The following is a 26930-nucleotide window of genomic DNA, read 5'->3' as shown; positions in this document are numbered from 1 at the left end:
TACATTGTTTTTCATTCCCACCTTTACAGTAAGAGATTGCTTTTTCAGTGTTACTGCACACAGCTGATAATGGATTTCATTTCAAAATAGTGGATTTTTGAGACATAATCCAGAGCTGTAACTAACACAGAATGCTGATCCAGTGGCAGGAACATTGGCAAGGGACTCAGAAGCCCTATGTTTGCTCCTTCTTGGACTATTTTTTTGTGTTCCGTTTCTTTGAGGGAATTACAGAGCACCTAAACACGTGTGAAGAACTGCTTCCTTTTCATCCCTGCAATGGTATTACTTTCCATATGTCAGGACTACTACAAGCACAAATAACATGAAGTGCTTCCTTATACATGCACCATGACATGATAATGAGAGGTGACAGCTAAAACAGTGATGAGTCCAAGTGGAGGATCAGTAGTGCTCTAGTAAATTATGAGAAAAGCAGTGATTCTGAAACTGGCCTGTGAGGGAAAACAGGCCATGTACAGTATCCACACATTAACCAGAATATGTGATTAGGGTTTTAGAAAACAGCTGAGAACACCACTTATGACTTTTTTTTTCTTCTTATTTTGACTCAACATGCAAACTATTTAGGAGCAAGCTATGAATACTTCTGTTTGAATGTGCTGTATGTCCCCATTTCTAGAAGAATCCTCATAGAAATCTTCAAACCTTAGTTTGCTGTGGATCATTGCATCCTTCCATCCATCCCACTCCCCTTTTCACAAAATCTTTGCATTTTGTTTCTGTTTCTCAGCATAAACCAACTAACTTCTGGCTAAATGTGCACATATGGATATCTAACCAATGCAAAGAAAGGCACACAAATAGAGAATAATCTCTCATTACCTGAGGAATCACTCCAAATGCCTTTCTCCACTGCTGCACGCTGACAGTGTTCCAGGAGACTCCATCAATCTGGATATCCCCTTCTGCATTCAGCAGTCTTAAAAATGCAAAAAGTAAAGTGCTTTTTCCTGAACCAGTTCTTCCTAAAAGGCCCACCTGCAATGCAAATTATAAAAGCAAACATTTAATACTGCTCACATATTAACCACAGACCAAGGCAGAAGCATTTAGAGATCTCAGCAGCAGAAAAACATCCAAATGGATCTCAACAGGATAGTAAATGTCTTTCATTCGGGAACGATAAAAGCATACAGCAAGGGCTGAACAAAACACTGGGACGGACTCTGTTTTGTTAGAATTAACTAAGATGAAAAATCTGTTAGTCTGCTCTTAGCTTGAAGAACAAATTTGCTTATATATTACCTTGTACTGATCATTTCAGCTCTTTGTACCATTCCCTTTTCTTTTGCTATGAAGCCCTCTTCAGCCTCAACTTGAGCCTAAGGCAGCGGTCACAGCACACACCATACTGTTGTCCACCCCCAAGCCGCAATGTCAGCCCTCAGCCTGACCAGTTGGAGCTTTCTTTCCTTACCTCTTAGGTGGGATCATAATAATAAGAATCATAAATCACAGGGTGCATCAACTTCCTGCTACAACAAGCAACATCTGCAGTAACTACCAGCAACTGCTGGATTATACAGAGCTCGCTACCAATGTCCTCTCTGAGCATGGGCTGCTTTTGTAGGGTGACAATATACAAGTGAAGGTGAAGAAGGAGATTCTTCTTGCTGTTTGACATCCTTTCCATAACAGTGCCCTCAGGTCTCCAAACCCAATGAGGGGTCTGCACTGGACCTGGGAGTGTTGGTTGACAGTGGCTGAACATGAGCCAGCAGTGTGCCCACGTGGCCAAGAAGGCCAATGGCATCCTGGCCTGGATCAAGAACAATGTTGTCAGCAAGAGTAAGGTGATCATTCCTCTGTACAAAGTATTCTGTACTTTGGTGAGGCTGCACCTCAGATGCTGTGTCCAGTTTTGGGCCCCTGTCTACAAGACATTGAGGTGCTGGAGAGGATCCAGAGGTGGGCTGCCAAGCTAGTAAAGGATTTGGAGCATGTCTTCTATGAAGGATAGAAGAGGGAGATAGAAGAGGCTGAGGGATCTGGGGCTGTTTAGCCTGGAGAAAAGAAGGCTCGGGGAGACCTTATCATTCTCTACAACTACTTGAAAGGAAGTTGTAGCGAGGAGGGGGTTGGTCTGTTCTCCCTACTAACAAGCAACAGAACAAGAGGAAACAGCCTCATGTTGCACCGGAGGAGGCTCAGGCTGGATATTAGGAGGAATCTGTTTACTGAAAGGTGTGTTAGGCATTGGAACAGCCTGCCCAGGGAGGTGGTGGAGTCACTGTCCCTGGAGGTGTTTAAGAGATGGTTGGATGTTGCACTTAGGGAAATGATCTAGTGGTTTGATAGGGCTGGGACAAAGGCTGGACTCAATGATCTTAAAGGTCTCTTCTAACTGAAATGATTCTGTGATTCTGTGACCCAGTTTGTTCATTGGGTAGGTTTGTATTCCAATCTACAAAACAATTGTGAGCAAAGATTCAGGGAACTACAGACCTGCTAGTCTAACCTTAATTCCTGGAAAAATTGTGGAGAAGATGATACTGCATACTGTTGAAAGGCATTTAAAGAATAATGCAATCATCAGGCACAGTTAACAAGAGTTCACAAAGGGAAAGTCTTGTTTAGCCAATTTGATATCCTTCATTGGTAAGACCACCTGCCTAGGGCATGAAGGAAAGGTGGTGGATGTAGTTTTCCTGTAGTTTTCCTGTACTGTCCCTCATGGTGTCCTTCTGGACAAGATGTCCAGCTGTGGGATGAGCAGGCACACACTGCACTCTGTGAAGGGCAGAGCTCGAAGGGTTGTAGTGAATGGGGCTATACCTTGCTGGTGACTGGTCACCAATGGAGTTCCTCAGGGCTCAATTCCAGGGCCAGCTCTGTTCAATGCATTTATTGATAATCTGCATACAGGAGTTGAAGGCATCATTAGCAAGTTTGCTAATGATAGCAAACTGGGAGGTGTTGCTGACTCTCTTGAGGGACACAAGGCCTTGCAGAGAGATCTAGCTAGATTAGAGCCCAGGGCAATCATCAATGGCATGAAATTTAACAAGTAGAAATGTCAGATTCTGCACCCAGGATGGAGCAATGCTAAGTACAAGTATAAGCAGGGAGAGAAGTGGCTGGAGAGCAGTCCTGCAGGAAGGGATCTGGGGGTACTGGTCAACAGCAGGCTCTGTGTGAGCCAGCAGTGCCCTGGCAGCAAGAGGGCAAACTGAGCTGCATCAAACACAGTATAACCAATTGGTCAAAAGAGATGACTGCCCCACTGTATTCGGCATTGGTGTGGCCTCACCTTGAATGGTGTGAGCCATTCTGTGCTCACAACTTAAGGATGTTCAGGTACTTGAACACATCCAGATGAGGGCAATAAAGCTTAGGAAAGGACTGGAAGGAGTGTCCTGTGAAGAGTGGCTGAGGCCTCTGGATTTGTCTAGATTGGAGAAATTGAGGCTGAGAGGCAACCTCATTATTGTCTATGGCTTCCTGAGGAGGGGAGAAGGTGCTGATCTCTTCTCCCTGGGATCCAGTAATAGGATGTGTGGGAATGGTTCAGACTGACAGAGGATCATACTGGACATTAAGAAGATTTCCTTTGTGAGAGGGAGGTCAAACACTGGGACAGGCTTCCTAGAGAGGTGGTGGATACCCCTAGCCTGTCAGTGTTTAAGAGGCATTTGGACAATGCCCTTAAAGAATATGTTTTAGCTTTTGGTCATCCCTGAAGCGGTCAGGCAGTTGGACTAGATGACCATTATAGGTCCCTTCCAACTAAAATAGTCTCTTCTCTCCTCTTCCTTCTCCTCTCTGACCCCTTCAGCAGAGGAGAGCTCTTCCCTTTCCTGCTTGTTTTACATGTGCTTCCCTATGATCAGATAAATCCTCTCCATTTTAAGGAGCACACTCCAGTTCTGGAAATTAGTCCTGGGTTCATCGCTGAAATTGGATCACAGCTATTGAAAAAAGGATCTTTGTTTTAATTGCTCTGCCCCCTCTCCTCACAGTACCTTTCATTTTCCAAACTTGATTGTTTCAAGGGATTTTCCAGGAAGTAAATCCACCAGACTGCAGTAGCACCTGCACCTCCACGCTCCAGGAATCACAGGTGCCTCTCTTTCCAAAGGCAGAAAGGCTTTGGGATGGTGCTACAAGAAGTCATACCCCTGGTTTCAGAATTTTGGTGCCCTCATACATAGTAGGTGAAACATTCAGTTAACGTAAACCAAGACAGATGCGGCAAACCTGGCAGAGACTGGTGCCATCCAAACTAGGAGCAAAGAGTTGCCTCGTGGCAAAGCCAGGGAGCTGTCACTGAACCTGTTTCCTCATCTACGTGGGAGAGTTAAAATCCCCTCTTCATCACTACGGCTGCAGCTCAGGAAATCACACAAGCCTTTCTTCCCACCTCACAGAGGACAGTCCTTCAACATGAACTTAAAGCAAAGTGTTAAACCTCTGCCTAATTCCTGTTCTGAAGCTACAGCTCTTTCTTGAAAGTAACCCCAAAAACACATGAAAATTAATTAAAGGTTTGTCAGCCTTATAAATAATGGATCTATGTATGGTTTGTTGTACAACAAAAGGAGGTTCGGCAGAGCCCTGGCAGGATGGCAGGCCCCTGGCCCGGTCTGGGCAGCTGGCGGTGCGTTACCCGTGGCAACGCGGCCTGTCTTCCACCGTGCCCTGCTCTGCCTGGGTCGGGCTGCCCCAGCACCTCTGCTCCTCCCCGCTCCCCAGGAGCAGGAGGTAGACCACGTCAGGTACAGGAATATAGCTTGGGAAACTGCTCCACATGTATCTTACCAGCATTTTCTGCTCCTCATGGCCAGCAAACATCCCCACTGTGCTTCATGGAGGTGCAAATAGCCTCAAGATTTGTGGGATAACTGAGGCAGATTTTCATGGCCTTTTTTTCTTTTTCTTTTTCCTTTTTTTTTTGGTAGCAAATCATAGAATCATAGAATGGTAGGGGTTGAAAGGTACCTCTAGAGATCATCTAGTGCAATGCCTTTTAAAGCAGGTCCACCTAGATCAGGTCACACAGGAACGTGTCCAGGCGGGTTTCGAAAGCCTCCAGAAGAGGCTCCACTCCCTCCCTGGGCAGCCTGTGCCAGAGCTCTGTCACCTTCACAGTAAAAAAGTTTTTCCTAGCGTTTAAGTGGAACTTTTTGTGTTCCAGATTATGTCAATTACCACTTGTCCTGTCACTGGACACTACAGGAAAAAGTGTTGCCCCCATCCTCCTGACATCCACCCTTTAGATACTTGTAAGTGTTGATGCTGTCCTCCCTCAGTCTTCTCTTTTCTAGGCTAAACAGTTCCAGGTTTCACAAAATAATTTTACAGATGAATTGCTTGTAAGAAAAGACAAAGCACATTTCTATTCTTCAGGTGATTTAGATGATTGTTTTGTGACAATTTCATTTAAAAAAAATCTCACTGAACTCAACCTATTCTTTAGTCAATGAATAGGTTTATAATTACACTTCTAAAGTGAAGCTTAATAGAAATCAGATCAAACAGAACAAAACAGTGTCTCACCCTTTGCCCTGAGCTTATTGAAAAGGAAATGTTTTCTAACACAGCAGCTCCTCCTTCACTGTATTTGGCTGTAAGGCCCTTCACAGTCATTTGGCCTCCGGATGGCCAGCTCTTCTCTTCCTTCACATGCCTGTTTTCAATTACAAGGACATCTGAAAGCTGGTTGTTCTTCTGTGGCTTAATGTTTTTTGTCTCTTCTGTTGGCATGTCAATGAATTTAAATATTCGTTCCACAGACCGCATCTACAAATCAAAACAAACAGTGTTGTGATTGTAATTAGTAGTTAGCTGGCAAAACAAATAAAATCAAATTATTCCTGATTCCTAGCCAGGACAGTGAGTCTCTTTTCTGTGTAAGTTATACCATGATATAATTTTCAAAGGTAGGATACTTCTTGTATAGACCTTTAGATTCTATCACTATTGTACTACTTATATTGGTCCAACATGTGATTCCACTTGCTTCCTCTTTAACTGGACAAAATAGCTGTTTCACCTTTAAAAAATATATTTTGAAAACTGTAGATGACCTGCATTTATGAAAACAAAATATGGTCATAAAAGCAATCTTGGAGTCTTCAACTCCTTCCTCCTGTAGGGAGTTGCCAAACCCAAAGCCTGAAGTTCCTAAAATAATGATTGATCCCCAAAGATCAGCAGACTGTGTCTGGGTTTGGGATTTGAAAGATGTAAAGCCAGTAACACCATGAAAAGAGGAACAATCATCAGACGTTAACATCTGTGTGTTCATGAGAAATTATCTGTGGTTTTTTACCAAAAACATTACTAGGAAGTTCCACGGTAATTTATTTTCCATTTGTAACTATATATATTAGGTAAAATAATCAAGTCCTGTAGTTCATGAACTTCAGACAGAAGTTATTAGTAGCAGTCTTGGTGAATTTTCAGAGCATAGGACTACAAGGGATCCTCTTTTTTTTTTTTTTTGTTTAAATTTAAATGGGGCAAGGATCAATTAGTAGACCTTCACTAGAACTTCACTGCTCAGGTTGTCAGGAAACATACTTTTAAGTTTGTGGACCAGTTTGTTCTTGTAAATTTTTTTTTTTTTCAAACTTCCCTTGGATTTGTGGAGGGCTACCTTAGATGCAGTCACCCCTTGTTCTCCAGGACTAAAGAAAATCCAGGTTTAAGCCTCTTAACGTATGTTCTCCTTCTCCAAACATCCCCATTCAAATTAATCCTTCCTGCCTGACCAGAATGTACACAGCATTTTGGGTGATGTTTCACAAGCACATCATACAAAGGCATTGATACTTTCCTATCCAGGAATAGGTAGGAATAGCTTGATTAACAAATCCTAGGATCAAATGCACTTTTCTTCATACCCTCCGGTTGAGCAGTGGCCAGTCAAGCTTTCCTCCATCTTAGCTGCTTCTGACCAAGAGGATATTTACTTACACGAAAGGTTATTCTCAGTGGTTCCTAAACTGAAGCCTTTACACTTCAGTTACTGAAATCTATTTTGCATCTGCCATTTGAGGTCACCTAATGCCTTTCCCAGCATCTTTCATGTTAATATTGCTTTTCTGCTTTGTGCCTTTGGCAGATTTCTTCAACACATTTTTTTTCTTCTTTGTTGCGAGCATTCAAGAAAAGATTAAAATGAGCTCAGTTACAAATCTAATCTTTGTTGAGTAGTCTCCCTACAGCTTAATACTTACAGCTTAATGCCATTTCCTTTCTGTCCAACTCATTAACTAGTTTACAGTTTTTTGTAATAATCCTGATATCCTTCATTTATATAATTTCTGAAACAGAGCCACAGCCAGTGCTTTCCTGAAAACAAATGAGATCTACTACATTATTTTTGTCTGGAAAATAAATCACTGAACATAGTTATCAGGTTATTCTGATGCAATCCTAATATCAGCAAATATGAGTGAATTCACTCTGTAAGCACTATGTTCTTTAATTACTTCTCAGACTAACAAACTGATGGTGGCATCAATGACTTCCCATTTCTCCTTCTGAACCAGAAGTAACAGTTGTTATTCTATCACGTGCCACCATCACTGCCAGCTCAGTGGATTAATTTGAAACATCTGTTACTGGGTCTCTGCCGGTCCTTCTTGAACCCTAGGATGGGACATCTGGTCCCACCTGGTCTGCATGCATAGGACAGCATTTTTCCAGCCCATTTTCACATGTTTAACAGAAATGTCCAACTGCAGAACCCAATCCCACTCTAGTTGAAGACTCAGATTTTAGATGGACTGACTCACAGGTGGTGTATGTGTCCCTCCAAAAACTGTACAGGAAATTTAGGGAGACCAGGACTCTGGAACTTAGGCACTCCAGTTACATGCCTCCAGTGAGTCTGGATTTTGCATATAATTTCCACCAAGATTAAATGCTGCTATTTTATTGAAAACTGATTTTGTCAAGTCTCTCTATCTGCTTCTTGACCTCTAACACATAGCCCGTTTTGCTTAACTAATCCATTCTGTAGAGATTGTCAACTGTAATATACTTTCAGAGAATGTTGTTTATGGTGGTAGTCCTAGAGTCTCCAAAATGTCCTGTTGTTTTTCTCCTGCTCTTCAGGAAACAAATCGCAGCTTTTTACTTGAAGAAGGTGTGACACGACTTTACATTCAGGTTCCTGAGTGTCTTAGTCCAACTAATATAATTAACTAGATTCCTCACTTACCAAAATTTGTCCTTGTAAACAAGAGTTAACTGTAAGCTAGTGTCAATTCTTATTGGTCAGAAGTATTTAGTGAAATAAATTAAGAAATAGATAGACACCTGCATAGCTATTGCATTCAGGAGTATCTGGGCCTTATTATTAGCATTTGTTCTATGATCTTTATTCCCAGTAATATCTTTCTCTTTAGTGGCATTATGGAAACTCCTTTGTATATCTTTGACCTTGTTTAACTGTTACTGTATTCCTTCTGCAAAGTGATTCTACTTAATGTATTACAGTTCCTTCCTGCTCTTCGATCCAGACAGAAATGTTGTTAGGTGGATTTCCCATGTGGAAGCAAATTTATATACAGTGCAAGAAAATACTGGGATCATCGCTTACATCTCAGCATCTTGAAACACAACTGTGACAGAAGTTTTGAAAAGCGTGCTAACAGCCAAGCCTATGGAGTACAATTTCCATCTCAACTGCTGTGCAAGATGGAAAGGCAATGGTCATTATCATGCTGATGTATGAATGTCATCTCATTTTGGTGATACAAACAAGAACTTGGATCAGACTGACAATTTTCTTCCTGCCTGCCTGTTAAAAGCAAATCCTACAATGAGCTCCCTACATTTATTTTAGTCAGTGTTTGGTGCTAGATTTGTTTTCAGAAATCTTCTCTTTATAGAAATATAGACTCTTCAGAAGTTAAAGTCATTCTTGGCTTCATCAAGAGCTGTGAACATTTGTATGGGCAGGGATTTTCTGTAATTGCCCAAGAGATCTGACCATTGCACAGTAGCTAAAATCTACTATGGAGCCAGCTGGACAAAGAGCCTTCACATACAATAGAAAATGTCATTTCTATGTCCCAGCTTCCCTGACGGCTTTATCAGCCAAATCACACATGCAGATATTTTAGACAGCTTAATACTTTAAATCAATTCAAAAGGCTGCTTTCCTGGTTCTGTAATTTGAATTATCATTCAGATCTGGGCAGGCTGCAGCATAAATGTCAGTAACATTTTACAAAGATATTCATTCTTCCTTTCACAGTTAGAAATTTTCTGTCATTCATAATGACAGGTATAGTGTAGGTGACAGCAAGTTTCTTAACCATTTTCCCATCAGCAATGCGCCTGCTATATTCACATTCTTTAACTAATGCTTTAGAATAATGGAGTATATTTACTACTCCCATCTAAAAATGTCTAGAGCATAATACACTATTTTTAGCCTTGCCTAATTGTATTTTACTGAGATCTTAATAACATTGCAAATTCTTTAATTTACCTTCTCATTAATATCACTTATACTCTTCTTAATGTTGAAGGAGAATTTGTTATAAGATTATGTAATGTATATTTCCAGAAAGTGGAAGAAGTCATTTTTTTTACAAGTTACCTAATACAATTCATTTCACCAGGCCCTGTGTTCCCTTCTGCTAGAAAAAGAGCAGCCACCTTCTCCAGACCAGGTGCACACAGTGTTTAAGGACTGTGCTAGGAGACACCACGGTGCCTGGAAAGCACAGTGTGCAGCTGAGAGAAACTATGAGAGTCTGTTGCAGTGGCCCAGCTTGTAAAAAACCCTGTGCATGAAGTCACTGAAAAAACTGGGCCAATCCAGGCAGGCCATACAGTTTTACTGAATTTTCACATCTTCTGCTGTTATATTTGGGGTGTACTTATAAGACATATACTCAGTCCTCTTCCAAACTGCAAAAGTGAAATATTTAGCTCATGTCAAACTGGTATGGATTTTTTGCTCTTTCTCACACTGCTCTGCAGGCAAATAGAAAATGTTCTATCGGATTTTTTTCTTGATTCTATTCCCTTCCAGATGACCAATATCTTACTTTGAGAACTGTCATATTGATGCAGACTTTATGGTTCAAGTATTTAGTCTACTTCGAGTTTGGAAATTAGCAATGTTCTCAGCTTTTCCCCCCAACAGTAGTAAAAAGCTTATTAAAATCATGTCCTAGCTAAAAACAAAAAAACCCACAAAAAATGAATAGATTAAAGGAGGAATTACATGTGAAAATAAAAGCATGAAAACCAGTTGTAAATGCACTGTTATTTTTCACAGTCCTAAATTTTTCTTTGATCTTCTCTACCACGTACTACTTTAAATCTTCAGCATCCCTGATGTACAGGGTGGGGCACCGTGAGGTTTAGCAAGTATAGCTTTAATATCTCTTTAGGGGATTCTTTTTATATCTCCTTACATAAGCAATCTTGGCAACAGTAAAGTGGTGGCATTTTCTCTTTTCCTGATAAAAGGAATTGTCCTTCCTAGTTACAGCATTGCTGCTGCAGGATACACATCAATGAAGGAGAAGGTTATAAAGCATTAAAACGGTCCAATGGGACTCACCAATGCTTATCTGTGAAGGCAGCACTTAGTGGAAAACTTATTTGCTGTTTCCTTACGAAGGAAAAAAAGAAAAACCCTATATGACTGCTTGGAGGGATCAGAAAAAGACTAAAAACCAGCTAAAGAGATACAAGCAGAAATGATCAAAGTGAAAAGATAAATCTAACCTAGCTGTTAGCTTTAAATGAAACAATGGATAACTGTCAGAGTGACCACATATGTTTTTAAAAAAATAATAATTAAAAAAAAAAGCAAAGCAGATAAAGTACCAGGGCTGTAGAGAATGCCAAAAACATTATAGGATATTAAAAGACAATGGGGATTTTTCAGTTAAAGCCAAACCAGTTCAACAGAAATTGCTTCAAAGAGAAAATCTGTTTATGTAAAAACAAAATCCAAGCTAGAAACTCAGATTTCTGCAACACGTGCCAGTGTCACGGAGAGTTCAAGAAGGAGATGATGTGGAATAAAGTAAAATTTATCACCTACCCATCTTTTTGGCCAGTCTTACAGTACATTTTTACCTTCTTCAAATGATCCGGCTTCCCTATTCTCCCGCAATCCTGTGCTTTTTCTTGCATTTATTTCTCTGATGTCCTGCACCTTGCATATCTTGTAAAGCAACTCAGTCTTAGTGTAATGTTATGTACTAATTACAGCAGCTATGCCTTTGGCCAGGGGTTTCAACCACTTGCAGAAAACTCCAGCTTATCTGACAACCAAAGGCTGCTGCCTGCAAATGTGCTACACACTCAGGCTACTTGTGTGCAGGCTTATAAGCACAGATGTCACAGCTTCTTGAAGAGGGATGGGAGTCATCTAGAGCGGTGTGTGTATATCTCTAACTGGAGACACGTGGAGATGTGCCAGTTCTAGTCAATCTAGTCCTGTAGGGAGCTTCAAGGTACCCCTTGAGAGAAGAACAGTGTATGGCCAAATACATTGCTGTCAGGCACACCTGCAAGCCTTTACAGGACATCTGTGACCAAAGGCTTTAAAGAGGGAAACAATAAATGTAGAGAATACAAAGAGTGGGAAATAATACATCCGCATTGCCCAGTGAAGCAGCTTCATTATCTTGAAATCACAAAGCTATTTTTATCTGCTTGTGCACAGGAGCAGCTTTTGAATGTCAGGAAAACCACCCTGCTGGCAATATCTATTAGTTTGTCAGCTAAGATATCTAAAAATCCATGGGACAGGAGGGGGCAGCTACCCACTGCTGAAAGAAGTCCAGGGGATCCACCTGTAAAGTGATGCACCTTAGAAGGTGATCATTAATATAATATAACTTGTGCTCCAGGACAGTAGTTTCTCTTAATATAGAGAAAAGCACTCACAAGTGTCTACAGCAACTTGAGACTTTCTTTTCAGGGGGATGGGAGTTACCTTCTTGCTGCTACTAATAAATGATATTTTAACATTACTATGTTCTAAAAAAAAGGAGTTCTTCTGTACTAAAACATTGTGTGTGCCCAGTACCCTCTGAATCCTACACTGAGACTTTCTGTCACTCTTGAGAAACACCTTCAGTTTGTATTAAGCCATATAATACATGCATGTGATTCTTACACAGACTGTTATACTTAAAGTGATCACATTGTCTGCCTTCCAGGGCTAAGACGGAGTTTACAAACAAGAGCTAGTTGAATGTTGTTGTTACTGTCGTGTCTTACCAACGACACATTTTACTTCAGTCACACAACTGCTGTTTGCCATGTCTTGTAGTTAGAGCTAAGAAGCCCTTTTACAAAATGCATGCCCTTCAAGACAGGCTGTTGTAACAAGCAAAGAAAGAGTCAGCATAAAACAATTGGGGGACAGGGAAAAAATGTGTCCCTGAATGGCAGTCAGCTTTCTGGGCTATCACCAGTCACACATATAAGCAAGAGATTAGATGTTGTAAGAGGTTAATTGCCAGTTTTGGGGCTCTTAAGCATTTCCTTCAGGATGACGGTGGTTATTTTTAAAATGTGTGTTGAACTGGCAAATACTCCTTCACTATCACTGTCTGCCACAATTATATTTTTTTAAACAACATCTCATTTCAGCTAATCAGAATTTAATGGTCTCCAAGATCTGCTGTAAAAGCTGTTTGTTTTCCAACACTGAAATGGTTGGCTTAAGAAGATGATTTAGGGTTCAGAGAGCGTAAGACCACATGTGGAGATTTTTTTTTCTCAGAGATTTTTTTTGGTTTATAATACTGCTCTATTTTCTTTCAAGAATTCTGTGTAAAATAGATCCTAGAATGCCTGAAGTGTAAAGAGAGAAGTAACTATTACATTTTAAGACAACATCTAAAACTTTCATACATTGAAATTAAGGTATTATGAAAATTGCAAGAACAAAGATATTCTTTTATGAGTCTCCTGCCTGCTTCTAGTATCTCAGCAAACAGGCAATGATGAGTTAAGGCTATGAAATACTCTGTTTTAAAGCCAAGGAGCTAATGGACTAACTAACAGAAATTAAAGAGGTAAATATGTGCAATTCTAAAGCTTTATTTCAGAGGGTATTTTACACAAAACCAGAAGACAACTCTCGGGGAAGTCCAGGACAGATGTTTTAATAATAGCTATTGGTTTTAGGTCTAAAGAGTTCAAAAGCATCCATCATTTTGCTGTGCAAAGCCCTTAAGTTGGCCTTGGTAAGGCCTTGGTAAGTAAGGCCTTAATCATAACATGGATTGTTATGATTATATCATAATCATATATGTATAATCATAACAATACAACTCGAAGTCTTTATGAAGTTTTCCCATCACTGCTAAATCTGCAATCTGAATCCTCAAATGCAATTCTTTCCTGTTGCCCACTCTAGTCCAAGAAAATTTTTGATCATAGAAAAACTCAGTTTGTGCTGTGCCAAAGATGGTAGGTTGATATGAAAGGTATGAGGGGAACTTTTATGACACACTTGCTCAATAATCAACTCTGAAAATAACTCACTGAACACCCATGAACAACAAAATGAGGCAATTCCTCAAGAGAAATCACAGCATAGTTCATTTTATGCTTACCAAACTATCCACATCTATGCTTGAGTTTACTGCCCACTGCAAGGTTCCCATGATGTTCATAGCTAAAGTAAGAATAATGCCAACTCTACCTGGACCATCACCTGCAGAGAGAAAAACACATTCAATTTATATGCAAATAAAAAGGCGCATAGAAATTAGAAATTAGATCAGCATGTTCATATTCTCTCCTCTTATTTCATAAAAACACAGACTGGTTAATTACATAAAGGACTGAGACCTCAATCATCAGTTAAGCACCTGGCTTTGCCACTCAATTCACCAGAAATTCTGACGTTGCTTTGGCAGAAGAAAAAATTAAATCTCAGTACTTCATCTGTAAATGGAATCAGACCTCTGCAATCTTCATTTCTATTTCCTTTTTCCAACACATATGAATCTGTGAAATGACTCTTATCTAACAAAAACACCACAGCTAATAACTTTAAAATTCAAAATAGTTGCCCTATTTTAATTTCTTGAGCAAATAGAGGACACATTCTCCTTACTATCCACAATGCTGCAGATATAAATTATCTTGCTTTATCTGCTGTAATAAGTATGAGATGTTCCTTTATGAGCTCACACAATACAATATAAGCATTTAAACTACCCCACTGTTGACCTTTAATCTCACTATGTGCTAAATAGAATTGAAAATTTAAGTCAAATGCCTTTCCATGATTTCTTCATTTCTTATATGGCTTTCTTCATCAAACTTTCTCTTGCTTATAGACTTCTCGCTATCAGAGTAATTATAAAGTAAACAAAAGTAAAATACTTTTTCTTCCTTCTGAAAGCTGGTAGATTAAGAAAAGAAATTCAGAATTTTTCCAAGGACCTATTACCTGTAACAGTAAAGTTTACTAAACTACTAAGTGCACAAAGCAAGAAAAGCAAAGGGCAACAGGAGTTATTGTTTCCCTATGAATCTTAGGAGGACTAAAAGTCTCCTTTGCAATAAAAGTACTGTAGGTGCATATTGTCATACAGAAGTACTTGTGTGGTTGGATAGTTCTCTTTTTTCCTAAGAATCAGGACAGCTTCCTATACAAGAAACAGAGGATACATATCATACACAATACCACATTTGATAAAATGTACACTTTCATATAACTCCTTTTTGACAGTGAAGTATGATCAAATGAAATCTGGATATTTTTAGAACCAAAAACCTCCTTAACAAAATCAGCAAATTCTTGTTATATCAGCAACTACATCATGGAAACTGCATCCAGATGCTGCACACAAAGTTCACTGTAAAACTTGGGACAATAATGCCTGAGAATGGAAATCAAAGGACATACACAACAAAATTGCACTGAATTAAAAATCGTATTTGAAGTTATCTTTTGGAGACCTTATCCCATTCTCTGAGTGCTGGAGACTGGCTGTGCCCTGCCAACCATGGTCAGCATTTCAAAGACAATAATACAGAAAGGTGTAGAGTGATTCTCATTCATGTTCTGGGTTTACTAGGAGCGGAGTGCCATTTTTAAGGGATTTTTGATGGAAAGTTGCAAAACTTGACATTGGAAAATGGCTCAGTGGGTTGGGAGAGAACTTGATGATTGTTTCTGCTGTTGGTGTGACTTTAAAAGATCACTAAAACTTTGCAAGTCTTAGCCGTTTGCAAATGGGAGGAACGTTCACTTCTATTTACTGAAAAATGTTGACCTATACAGAATATCATAGAATCATAGAACAGTAGGGGTTGGAAGGGACCTTTAGAGATCATCTAGTCCAATTCCCCTGCAGAAGCAGGTCCACCTAGATTATAATCAACATCCAAGCTTTTCAGTACACTGACGTGGTTACATCAGTGTGGTTTAAAACACACAAGATCACTTTTACAGTAATTACAAACAAGACAGAGAAAGTTCTGTGCCTTCAGATATTATTTTCAGATTAATCCCTTTAATGAGTCCTCTAGAACTTCAGATTGCGGATAATAACGGTGTAATTTCTATTTTAAATAAATTGTGTTTACTGTTGTGACATACATAAATCAGCGATGCCAATGCATGCGAGACTTTGCAACAGTTTGTTTCCCTCAGAAGTTCCTAAAGCTGAGCTGTTAAACAGAAGCAGAAGGCTTCCACTTCAGTACTCCAGTTAAGTTACTGTACCTGTAGTTATGATAGAGATGAATGCCACAGCAACAAAAAAGACAACAAAAATCATTTCTATTCTCAGCTGGAACCAGCGCAGTGTTGACAGGTAGAGAAACCAGTTTGCCGTGTGTAGGTTCAGGGCCTTGTGAAATAAGGTCTCAAAATATGGCTGCCGCCCAAAAGCTCTCAGCGTCCACAGCCCTTTTAAGCTTGTAACAAGATGGGTGAATATTGGACTCCGAGCTGCAAAGTGTTTAAATTAGAAACATCGTAAACACTCATAAGCAAACACTTTTGATAGAATGAAAAAACAGCCCTAGGCTCTAACTCATAGCAGTGTAACTATTGTCAGGATTTAATTTACATATGTTGTTAGAGTACATGACTGAAGTAATCCCATCATAGGATATACAACAGTCTTTACAGGAATGAGTTGAAATTCAATTCAGTGTAGTGCTGGGAAGGATTTACATTAATTCTTCATAGTTAGCATACTACTTTGGAAGGCTCCCGGCCTGCTGTAAAAGATGCCACAAGAGAAAGGTGGCTCCTCCCCAGCCAAAATGAAGTCCTGCAATTCGGATAACTCCATCAGGTGGAGGTTTTTTTAGCACCAAAAGAGTACTTTAACACTCTGCATTCATTTATACTGACATGGTAATTTTAAGTAGGTCATGCATTACATAAAAAAAAAGTGGTGAGCCAATGCTGATCCCTGTGAAGATCAAAGAAATTTAGAGTTAAATCTGAGAAACTCCAGAATTACACTTTAGTAAAAGGGAAGGTGATAATCAGTGTTTAAGATTCAGGACTGATTTGCCGAGGATCTGCCAGTTTGCTGTAAAGGCAGGCCACAGTACCTGATCTGCTAACCCACACTTGAGAATGAGGTTTTCCACTTTACTGGGAACATGTCAGCCCCTTAATGGGGGGAAAGGGAGAAAATGTATTTCAAAACTTATTCAGAAATAAGAATTCTTGGCAACCAAGACAAATCCATTCTAAATTTTTCTTATAAAGAAACAAACTCACAGGGCAAATACTGAGCCTGACCGCAATTTTTCAAGTTACATTTACTCTCGAGAAAACTCTATGTCAGGACTTTGTTTTCAGCTGCAGTGATGATAAAGCCCAGCTTTAAAAATATATTCTCCATTGCTCTTTGGCAGCAGAGCACTCAGTCTTGGCTGGATCAGTAACAGCATTGGCTTTGAGGGTATGTGCTCTGCTCCCAGAGACAATGTCATCTTGCAAGAGAAAAGGAAAAGAAGAGGCGAAATGGTGAATCACTCTCAATTGATTTGTTGTGGATTTAGAAGTCTACCAATTTTGCTGCTCCTACCTTCAGATTCCAGTTGTTTCAGCTGCTGAGAAGTCTGGAGGAAGTATGCCCTTAACATAATAAAGGCTGCTATCACAGGCACTGATGCCAGGAAGATGTAGGGTTGTAATATTGAGACTACTGTTATAGCGCCAATCACAATGAGTATTAACTGTAGAATGAAAGAAAAATACTATTGATACAGTAAACTTGTCATTTTATAGACTAAAGATGGGTGATGAATCTCCTTCCCATGGCAATGGTGGCTTTTTTTCAACAAACATTAAGTGCTAACCTAAGTAGGATTTGCAGCTGAGAATAAACCTCCATGAAAAGATCATGGATAACTGAGATGAGATCCATAATCTGTTAGAATAAGCTGCCATCTTTTCTAATAGATGGAAAAAGTGTTGTCTGTATGTAGTACAACTAGGACTGCAGGTTTCTAAATATGAAGCCACACAAAAACAATGGCAGTCAGGCACTCACTCTCCAGTTAGAATTTTAAGAACACTTGCAATATCTGCAGCCACCTCCCAAACCTTCCAGTGCTGTCCCTGCCTTGCTTGGTCTTTGTGTGCCAGACTGTCAGTAGCTGAGTGCCGCTGTTCTGCAGGGTCTGGGCCAAGCAGGTTTTTCTGAGGGTCAAGGGACTGTCATCCACATATGTAACTAGCACTACTACTTGTCCTGATCAGAAGAGAGGAAATCGGTCACAGGAGAACTTGTGGTATGAAAAAAATAGCAGTTTCATGAGAAAAGAAAAAGGTGTTTCAAAGTGACAACCCAAAATGAACAAATTCATCCAGAGTTAATCTATTTAACCCAACAGAGACTACAACCGTTCTCATAGGACCCCATCCTCAGTAGCTCCAGACAGATTTAGCTAAATCAGGCCTTGATCTTGGTTCTTGAAGCACTCAGACTGTTTTCACCTCATACTTAAATCTAATGCAAATCAAGTATATCACTGTACACAGAACAGCAAAGCTTTGTATCAAGGTGCTATCTTTCACACTAAACCGCTACTCCAAACTGCAAACTTTCCAGCCTAAAGCAACTGCAAACAGACAATTTGGGCAACACAATGAACACTGAAACATTGCTGCAAGTGACCAGTCAGCAAAGAAATGGAAAGTAATACAAATTTCACATTAGGCAGAAACGTGCAGGGGGTGCTTTTGCTACCATATCCACATAAATTCAAAGAAGGATTTAAATTCCTAGTATTCCAAGACGGAGGTCTTTCATGAACGGGTAAGCGTGCCCCTTTATTTTCATCAGAAATCTGATTAGTGTAACATCAGCATCAAAGTTTATGGAAAAAAAAGTACTGTAACAACTGAAATGTTTTCCTCATTTCTCTTAAAAGAATGACATGCATGGGTTATCCTTGTGCAGGCTGGATAACACTGGTCTGTAGCAACTCAAGAAGGGATTTGTGTTTACACATTGTTTCAAACAGCAGAATTTAGTACCTCTTGTATCTCTAATTGTTAAGAAGCAAATGAGCTGTTCAACTGATATTGAATCAAGTTATACAGCTCTCACACTACTTGAGATTACACAGTCAGACCACGACCATTTCAATTTCCATTATTCACTCAAATTTTGCAAAGGCCACCATGATGCCATGTTGTTCTCGCTGCTGGTTCCACTGCTACTTCACTAAAAAGTTTGGTATGAAAACTTTTGTTATCTCATAAATTCCAGAAAAAAAAATCAATGCAAAGTGAAAGAGGAGATAAGAGCTTCTCTCAAAAGGCAGTCGTAGAAGTCAACACACAGCCAGCTACATTAGCATATGGTTGGGGAATGGCAGCAGAAGGCTCCTGCAGCCCAGTTAAGAGCCACAGAGCCAATAGTCACAGAGAAGGGGTCTCAGGTGCTGATCTTGAGGCCAGATGGGGAGACGTGTTCTAGTGCTCCCTCTGTGTCATTACCAGTCTGGGAAATGCAGCTGCTGGTAGAGACAGCAATTCAACAATGGTGCAGGGTGGTGATCACTGCAGCAGCGAAGCTGGTTAGCCAATGGGGGTTTATCATTTAGAGAAAACCAGTCATGACCACAGGTTTGAAATGTCCAATGAGCTGACTGCGACCACACTATACACATCTCACATGAAGGATCTGCAAGAAATAAGGACCTCACTGCAAGCACTCAGAAGACCAAGATAGATGTGAAAAGCAATGGTAATGCTTTTGCAGTTACTAGCTGGCTACAGTTCACACCCAAGGCATATGGAAGTAGGTCAGATGGCTGTCAGAGAACACACAGAGATGCCATCTCTTGTCACCCCTGTAAAAGTTAATATCATTGCTTTTTATGGGCAACTGGGTGTATCCCAGTGACTGGAAAGTAACCCTGGCCTCTTCCATCCTAAACTCACGTTCACGCTAGATGAGAAGCCATGCTTCTTTAAAAGGAAGGCCCCTTGATATGCTTAATTCCCATAGAAGTCCTAAGAAAAACTGTCATGACATCCAGAGCTGCAACAGAAAAGAGTTAGTCAGAATCATCTACCAGCTTATTCTCATAGAAGAGGCAGTAAGAAACACCTCTCAAATTTTGTATCAAACTGTTGGGAAGAGCACAGAAGTCAGAAGGATGAACTTATGCAAAGTTAAATAGCCTAAACCGAAGGCTGGCAGAGACCCAGTCTCCAACTCCACCAGACCCAGATTTAGGCATCCCAGTACATTTAGAAGCTAACCGTCTCTATAGATTTCTGCACCTGGGAAAGGAAAACCACATGCACCAGTAGAGAATGGAGGCTGAACAACTGGAAAGCAGCTTTGCAGAGAGGGCCTTGGGTGGTGCTGGTAGACCATGAGGCAGCAACACTCCCCTGCAGCAAGGGAGGCCAGTGGTAGCAGCATTGTCAGACCAAGGAAGGTGGTCCTTCCCCTCCTGTCTGCACCAGTAAGACTATATCTGAAGTGGGCTCTCCAATACAAGAGAGATACAGACATACTGGAGTGAGTCCAGTGAAAGATCCTGAAGATGACTGTAACATCTCACATACAAGGACAGGCTGACAGAGTTGGGATTGTTTAGCCTTTAAAAAAGGCTTAGGGGGCTCTTACCACTTTGTATAAGTATTTGATGGCATTTCTTTATTTTTAAATAAATTATAGATTTATATATATATGTAAATATTTTTTGTTTTAATTATATTGTATTTATGTAAATGGCATCTGATATTTGGTGTGAAGCAAGTAAGCCTGAGCTACATTCATCTCAAAGGAAGCCAGTGGGAAGATAAGCAATGAGCACAAGCTGAAATGCACAAAATTCCATTTAAACGTAAGAAAAATAATTTTTATTTTAGGAATGATCAAACACTGGAACAGGTTACTCAGAGAACTAGTGGAGTCTCCAACCTTGGAGATATCCAAAATGGCTATAAGCAACCTGCTCTAGCTGGACCTGCTTTGAGCAGAGGGGTTGGGGAGGTTTCAGATTCTAGGTCCAGAGGTCCCTTCCACATTCTGTGACTTTGTGATAATCAGCAGAGAAGGAGAAAGTCATATGTATAACTTTTCTGTATCTTTCAGAGGAATCTGATTTTGTTCGTTAGCAGAGTCATGCAAGCCTGAAGCTGCCAAAGAAGTCTGAATCTATTTCTCACAAATAAAAGTAGAGAGAACAGGAGGGCCAGGGAAGATTTGCTCTTGTTTTTCCTATGTCCTGGGAACCAGGTATATCTGAGGAAAAGTTGGCATTGCAGAATTAGTGGTGGGACACAAATGAGGGGTGCTGGGATCCACACAGAGACAGAAAATCTCAGAATAGGCACAATGGGGAGCAAATAAAGGCATCCTCCTTGAGAAACACTGGATTTGCCTCTATCTATGTATTTCTTCAGTGTTCTCTTCAGTGTTGATGAGTTGGAAGGTCATTCAAAACTCAAGATTTCACAGTGCATGGAGTTTCCCAGGAGCTATGCTGGAAACATAAGCCTTTCCATCAAAAAAACATAAATAGTTTCCAATTCTACAACTTTTACAGATGTAGAATTCTTCCATGAAGTAGAGTCATGGAATCATCTAAAGCTTTTTTTTCCAATCATAAGCAGTTATCCAGTGCCTGACAGACTCAGCTTAAATCTCAGAGACTCAGGGGAAGCCACAAAAGATTAGAAAAATAAATAAACAAAAAAGAGCAGGACTGCCCAACTAAGAGCTGAAAGCACATCATGATGGGCTAAACTGCCCAAAGAGGCAGGCAGAAGAGAAAAGAATAGAAAACCCCAAAGTATTTTCAAAAAGGAGAAATAAATAAAGGATGATGTTAACAAACTGGGAACAGAAGAGGGTAAGGAGGTAAAGCCATGAAAAATGACTGAATTCAGCCAAAGGAGAGCATGAAAAGAAATTAATCTTGAGCCAAGATAACTGAAAGAAACTAAGGAATACCCTTTACATCTTTGAAGTTGAATGTGGGCAGCAGCAGGAATATGGTACTGTAGGGGTCAGCAAGGCAAAACTGCTTCTGAGTCTGTCTACTACAAGTGGTTTGCATGAACAGTGAAGGTAAACCTATAGGCTAGTACTCAAAAACAGCAATGAAGTTGGCTTACAAGATAGGCAGCTAGGCAAACAGATGGAAAAAAGGGAAGAGGGATTTAATTCCAGTTATTTCCTTTTAGCAACATGATTTCTTTCACGTGATGTATGACTGAAACCTTACAGGACTATAAGACAGAAAAATTTGGAACTTTGAACTTAGAATTTTTCTACAAACCTGAATGAAGTCAAATACTGTAAGTGGAAGTAAGTCATCCAGTACTGCTGTATCTTTTGAGAATCTGTTAAGTATACCACCTATGGATTAAGGAAAAAAAAAGAAAAAGAAAAAAAAGGAAAATATTTTAACATCCCAAAAATCTTACATTTATTACTTTAACAAAAAGTATGACTTTTGCAGAATACCAAATATTAAAGTACAAGATTTTTTTTTTCTAGTAAAAGTAATTCCATGGCAGTTTGATGGAGCTACAGTTTCTTTTCCTATGGAGGAATTAGGCTCCATAACTTCTGTTTCAGCTCTTGGAATCTCAGGAAAAAACTCCAAACAGGAAAATAGAATAATAATTTTAAAAAAAGAAACATAATTAAACAGGACAGAAACAGAGGCACAAAGAGTAAGGTCTGTATTCCTTATGCAGCAGGCTCTGCCAATACACAAATAATTTGCACGTCAGCATTTGTATGAGTTTGTACATCAGTTTCTTATCTTCTAAGTAGAATTACTGTATTAATCACCAGCTAACAACAGAAGGAGAAACCCTATGTTTTGTTGTCATTTGCCAGTGCCTCCTGTAATCTGGTATGTACCAGTAAGAAGGGTATGAGATAGGTATTTCACGTAGAACAGGAGATGAAACTTGTTGTACTAGTTATATAATGAACTCTGTATCAACTCCAGAGCCAAATATGAATTCACATACTGATGTTTTATGTCATTTTAGTAGGACTGCTCATGAAATAAAGCACTATTTATCATCCACACCTGACTCCTTGTCACTCACCACATAGCTGCCTGTATCTTTTCTATTGTAGTTTTAGACAAAGTCTATTCATTAGAAGTTATTCTACTTTTAGTTCCTCAAACAGTTAACATTTAATTTTCTCCATCTCACAAGGTGATGTTTCAGAATCAGAACTGACAACTAAAATATGCCATGCTTCAAGTGCTATCAAGGTTCATTAAAAGATCTACAAATTACTTTATGTGGTAATCTTTTAACATTCAGCTTGACTGAAAATGTAAATGGAATGCAACAGTATCCTTTAACAGAATGAAAACTGTTCAATTGAAATGAAACCCGTACATGAGTCAATCAGTTCTCTTCTCAGTTACCTGCTTTCAAAGAGTTGAACGTTGACATTGGTGCATGAAGAACTGCATGCACCATTTTTTGATGAAGAATTTTAGAGACTGTTATAAGCGTATGCACAAGGGGCAAACCTCTGAAGATTCCCATTGCAAGCAGGGTGTCTGCCACTCCCACGTAGATATAAATGATGTAGTAGGCACTTGTGTCAGTGACAATCACAGCAGGTTTGTTAGAGGTACTGTTTTCTGATTGAGTTCCATTTGCCCTCAAAGCTGTCCTGTGTGATGGGAATTAAAAATAAACGTATTACTAGAAACTGCATTTAAAAAATGTATTTTCTCTACCAAATTAATAGTTGTGCTGGTTTCGGCTGGGACAGAGTAAATTTTCTTCACAGCAGCTGGTTCTGGACTGTGTTTTGGATTTGTGCTGAAAAAGTGTTGGTAACACCAGGATGTTATGATATTTTGTTATTTGTGCTTGCACAGCGTCAAGGCCTTTTCTGCATCTCACGCTACCCGCCAGTGAGTGGGATGGGAGTGCACAAGACATTGGGAGGAGACACAGGCAGGACAGCTCACCCTGTCAAGGGATATTCCACACTAAGTGACATAATGCTCAGTATATAAAGCTGAGGTATAAAGAAGGAAGGGAAGCACATTCAGAGTGATTCTCAAGTAGCTGTTAGGTGTGATGGAGCCCTGCTTTCCTGGAGATGGCTTAACCCTGCCTGCCCGTGGAAAGTGGGGAATTAATCCCTTGTTTTGTTCTGCAAGAATCCCTTGTTTTGTTCTGCTTGTATACCTGTCTGTATATCAACCCACAAGTTTTCTCACTTTGACCCACTGATTCTTTCCCCCAGCCCACTGTGAGGGCTGTGAAGCTGTGTGGTGCTTCATTGGCAGCTGGGGTTAAACCACAACAATAGTGTTCATTGGGTTTAAACCTACATTAGTGGTTAGTTATATATATTTCCAGTAATTAAAAAAATGTTGTTCTGTATCTATAAAATATAAATTATTAACTAACTGCCACATATTCCCTTATGGCAAAGTTACTCTGTGAGTGTTCAGGGGTCAAGGCAATAAACGGCTCATCCACTTCCTCAGATACCTTTGGTGATTCAGGCGCCTATCGGCATTTGTAGTAATTTCTGAAAGTAGTTACAATTGTATCATTAAAGGTCTTTACCAAGACAAATTAAGCCATTTGTATATAACTACGAACCCTCCAACAGTTTTCTCAAAACTACTGTGAAAGTGTACTGCTGTGGTAGTCTCTTGCAGATCTGCTGCCTGTTTAATCACTGACAGAACTTGCCGAGGCAAAGAAAAGACATCTGCTTCTTTTAACCACCAAAAAACCTTAGTTTAAGTGTTGAGAAAAGTGAACGATCATGGAAGTAAAATGATTTAGGTATACTACAAAAATAAAAGGCTTTAGTGACCTATTGTAAGGGGACATCAACATAAATCCCTCCCCCTCCAGATCAGACCTAAGTCACCATATGCTTTCTATACTCAGACATGCAGACTTAGCGCTGCAGGACAAAAAGAGGGATCAAAAGCATTAACCCAGGAAAAGCCATACCACTGCTCAGTATGTTTCAACCTTCATCTGCCTGACCCTGTAACTTCTGTGAATGTTTCATAGCAGAGCAAATTGTACAAATGGGATCTTACAGAAACCACTCCTTTAAAATGTTCCAAAGCAAATGTCTCACCTGGAACCTCTGAAAGACAGCAGTGAACCACAGAGCATTCAGGATAATCAAATCTGTGCATCTCTAGAGTAAGCTGACCCAGAAAAAGTCTTGCGTGCATTGTTATGTGCTCAATAACAAAGCACAAACCATTTGATTGTTAGCAATTAAAGAAGCACCAGCTTCTTTAACATTCCACCTACACAAGGTATTTGTATCGTCTATCTAGAAACTATTTTATTGAATATAAGCTAGTGTATACCCATGCATACAGGATTCTGGAAGATTTTATAAATTATTTCTACCAAAAAATTAATCTAAAGGACATCCCAGTTTCTCAATAAGTGATCTCCATTACTTACTTTTGAAGAAACCATAACCCAACAAGAGAGATAGCTACCTGTGGACAGAGAAAACAGAGTCAAATTTTTGTCTTGTCACATTATGTACTTCTTCTTACTTATCTTCTTTCACTGACTTTATAGTTGTTTTTAGAGAGAGCATTATAAATGGAAGTCAAACTTCCCTGAAGCAAAAAGCTTGTCATATCTGCTACTCTTTCCACAGAAATCATTTAGTGCATCCCACCAGGAAGGCTACATTTAGACTTGTATCACAATCAGGCTTTCAAGTGCCTAGATATTCTTGTATTGTTTTTTACCATACTGTTAACAAAGGCTTGCTAATGCATCCTAATGACAAGGAACATTCACTGTATGCTTTAACATGTTTTAAGTTTTCAGGTTTAGTATTTATCAGTATCTTCAAAAGCAGCTATTCAAATATGAATGTCCAACCTTTAATATTGGGTTTTTTGCATTGTTACATTGTCTTACAGTAAATCATAAACTGTTTAGGTTGGAAAAGACCTTTAAGATCACGTGCTAACATTAACCTAGCACTGTCACATCCACCACTAAGTCATGTTCCCAAATAACTCAAGATTGACCATGATGCCCTGAATTTAAGCATTTCTAAGGATCAGGCTTCTTTCATAATAATCTTTTTACATCTCCCAAAAGAATTCTGTTCTCATTTTGACTCCTTACAACAGAGGAGTTTTTTCAGCTGTGAAGACAATGTAGACAATATTGTCACAAGAATAACTACACAAAGCCTTTCAGTATGTGTCCATTTGTAACTGCCCTTTGTCCAGTTCAGCAACCCCAGTCTCTGGGTATTACATCTAGGAAACGCAGTTTTGAGCCACTTCAGGAAGTTCCACACACACATCCCACCCCTGCAAACTTAGGAAGAATGTATTTATGGTGATCTATGTGGAATCTACAGTACAAACCATTCCATTCTAAATCTAAAATAGATCTATAGATCTAATAGATCTGATCTAGCATTTCCACAGTAGTATCATCCAGCTTTGAAGGGTGTTAAAACCCCATTTTCAATTTACTTGTCACCATTCTCTCAGTTCATCACTAGCCTCTCCTCAATGGCTAAGGCCATGTTAGCACAGGTCACATAACCACTTGGCATGATATTTCATTTCATGCAGAGGTTGCTAAAGGTCATACAGTCTGAGATATGTCTGAATATCTTCCAGACTGTTGATTTACCAATAGGCTTTTACTTAAGCAATGGAAATTTACTTACACTTGAAAGTTTAACTGAGATAGATATATTCTTTCTCCTAAGATTTGTTCTTCAGTTAGAAGATGAGATTTTTGAAGTATTTTAAAAGGTTTTATGGTAATTTAAAAGCAAAAATTTGTAATCCAGACTAGAAATAGACACCGAATTTATGGGGATAAGTCTGATATATTTCAAACTTTAAATATCCTTCTCCCTTACAACTCAGCTTCAGCTTTGCTGTTGTTTATACAGACATTTATACATCTGTGGTTTATACAGACATTTTCCAGCAACATGAAAATACAATACAAATACAATATGAATGTTCTTACACAATAAGAACAGCTGTGCATCTAAACCCTGTCGTGCTTCTGGAGGTGTTTTTAAAAGTTGGGATCTCAAACTATATCTAAGGTCTAGGCTTTATTCCTGGTCTAAAAGAACAAACTCAAATAGTCTACATTATTACATTAGTGTAAATTCACGATCCCGTCAATCATATCCTTCTCCAGGTTTGATGACACTAGAAGTTTGAATGTTGCCACAGAACAACTAAAAATCTTTCACTGACACAATCATCCAGAAACTAGTCCTACGTTCCAAATGAACTCTTCTTTCAAGTCATGCTGAAAAATGCCAAGAGAAATAGGTACCATATTTTATAAGTTGACATATGAATGCAGTCTCATTAATCTGCCATTCTTCACTCTGAAATCTGTTCCTTCCCTCAAAAATACACTTGATTTATGATATTAATTGCAAAGGACACTATGAAATTCTGAATAT

General features: G+C 39.4%; 1 protein-coding gene across 1 annotated transcript in view; it reads right to left on the bottom strand.

Annotated features, from left to right (window-relative positions):
- The window catches only part of CFTR (CF transmembrane conductance regulator), an 89674-nt gene that overhangs the window by 12277 nt on the left and 50467 nt on the right, over positions 1-26930 (bottom strand). Inside the window, exons 16-23 of the mRNA XM_061988710.1 lie at positions 24920-24957; positions 22879-23132; positions 21760-21839; positions 17034-17184; positions 15707-15934; positions 13581-13681; positions 5521-5763; positions 847-1002 (exon numbers count right to left, since the gene is read on the bottom strand). Of these exons, the coding sequence (XP_061844694.1) occupies positions 847-1002; positions 5521-5763; positions 13581-13681; positions 15707-15934; positions 17034-17184; positions 21760-21839; positions 22879-23132; positions 24920-24957 (1251 nt within the window). The remainder of the gene's footprint in view (positions 1-846; positions 1003-5520; positions 5764-13580; positions 13682-15706; positions 15935-17033; positions 17185-21759; positions 21840-22878; positions 23133-24919; positions 24958-26930) is intronic.

Source organism: Colius striatus, chromosome 1 (genome assembly GCF_028858725.1).
Source record: "Colius striatus isolate bColStr4 chromosome 1, bColStr4.1.hap1, whole genome shotgun sequence".
In the NCBI taxonomy this organism is placed as follows: domain Eukaryota; kingdom Metazoa; phylum Chordata; class Aves; order Coliiformes; family Coliidae; genus Colius; species Colius striatus.
The sequence above is the reverse complement of the archived record's forward strand: the minus strand, read 5'-3'. Positions and strand labels throughout refer to the sequence as shown.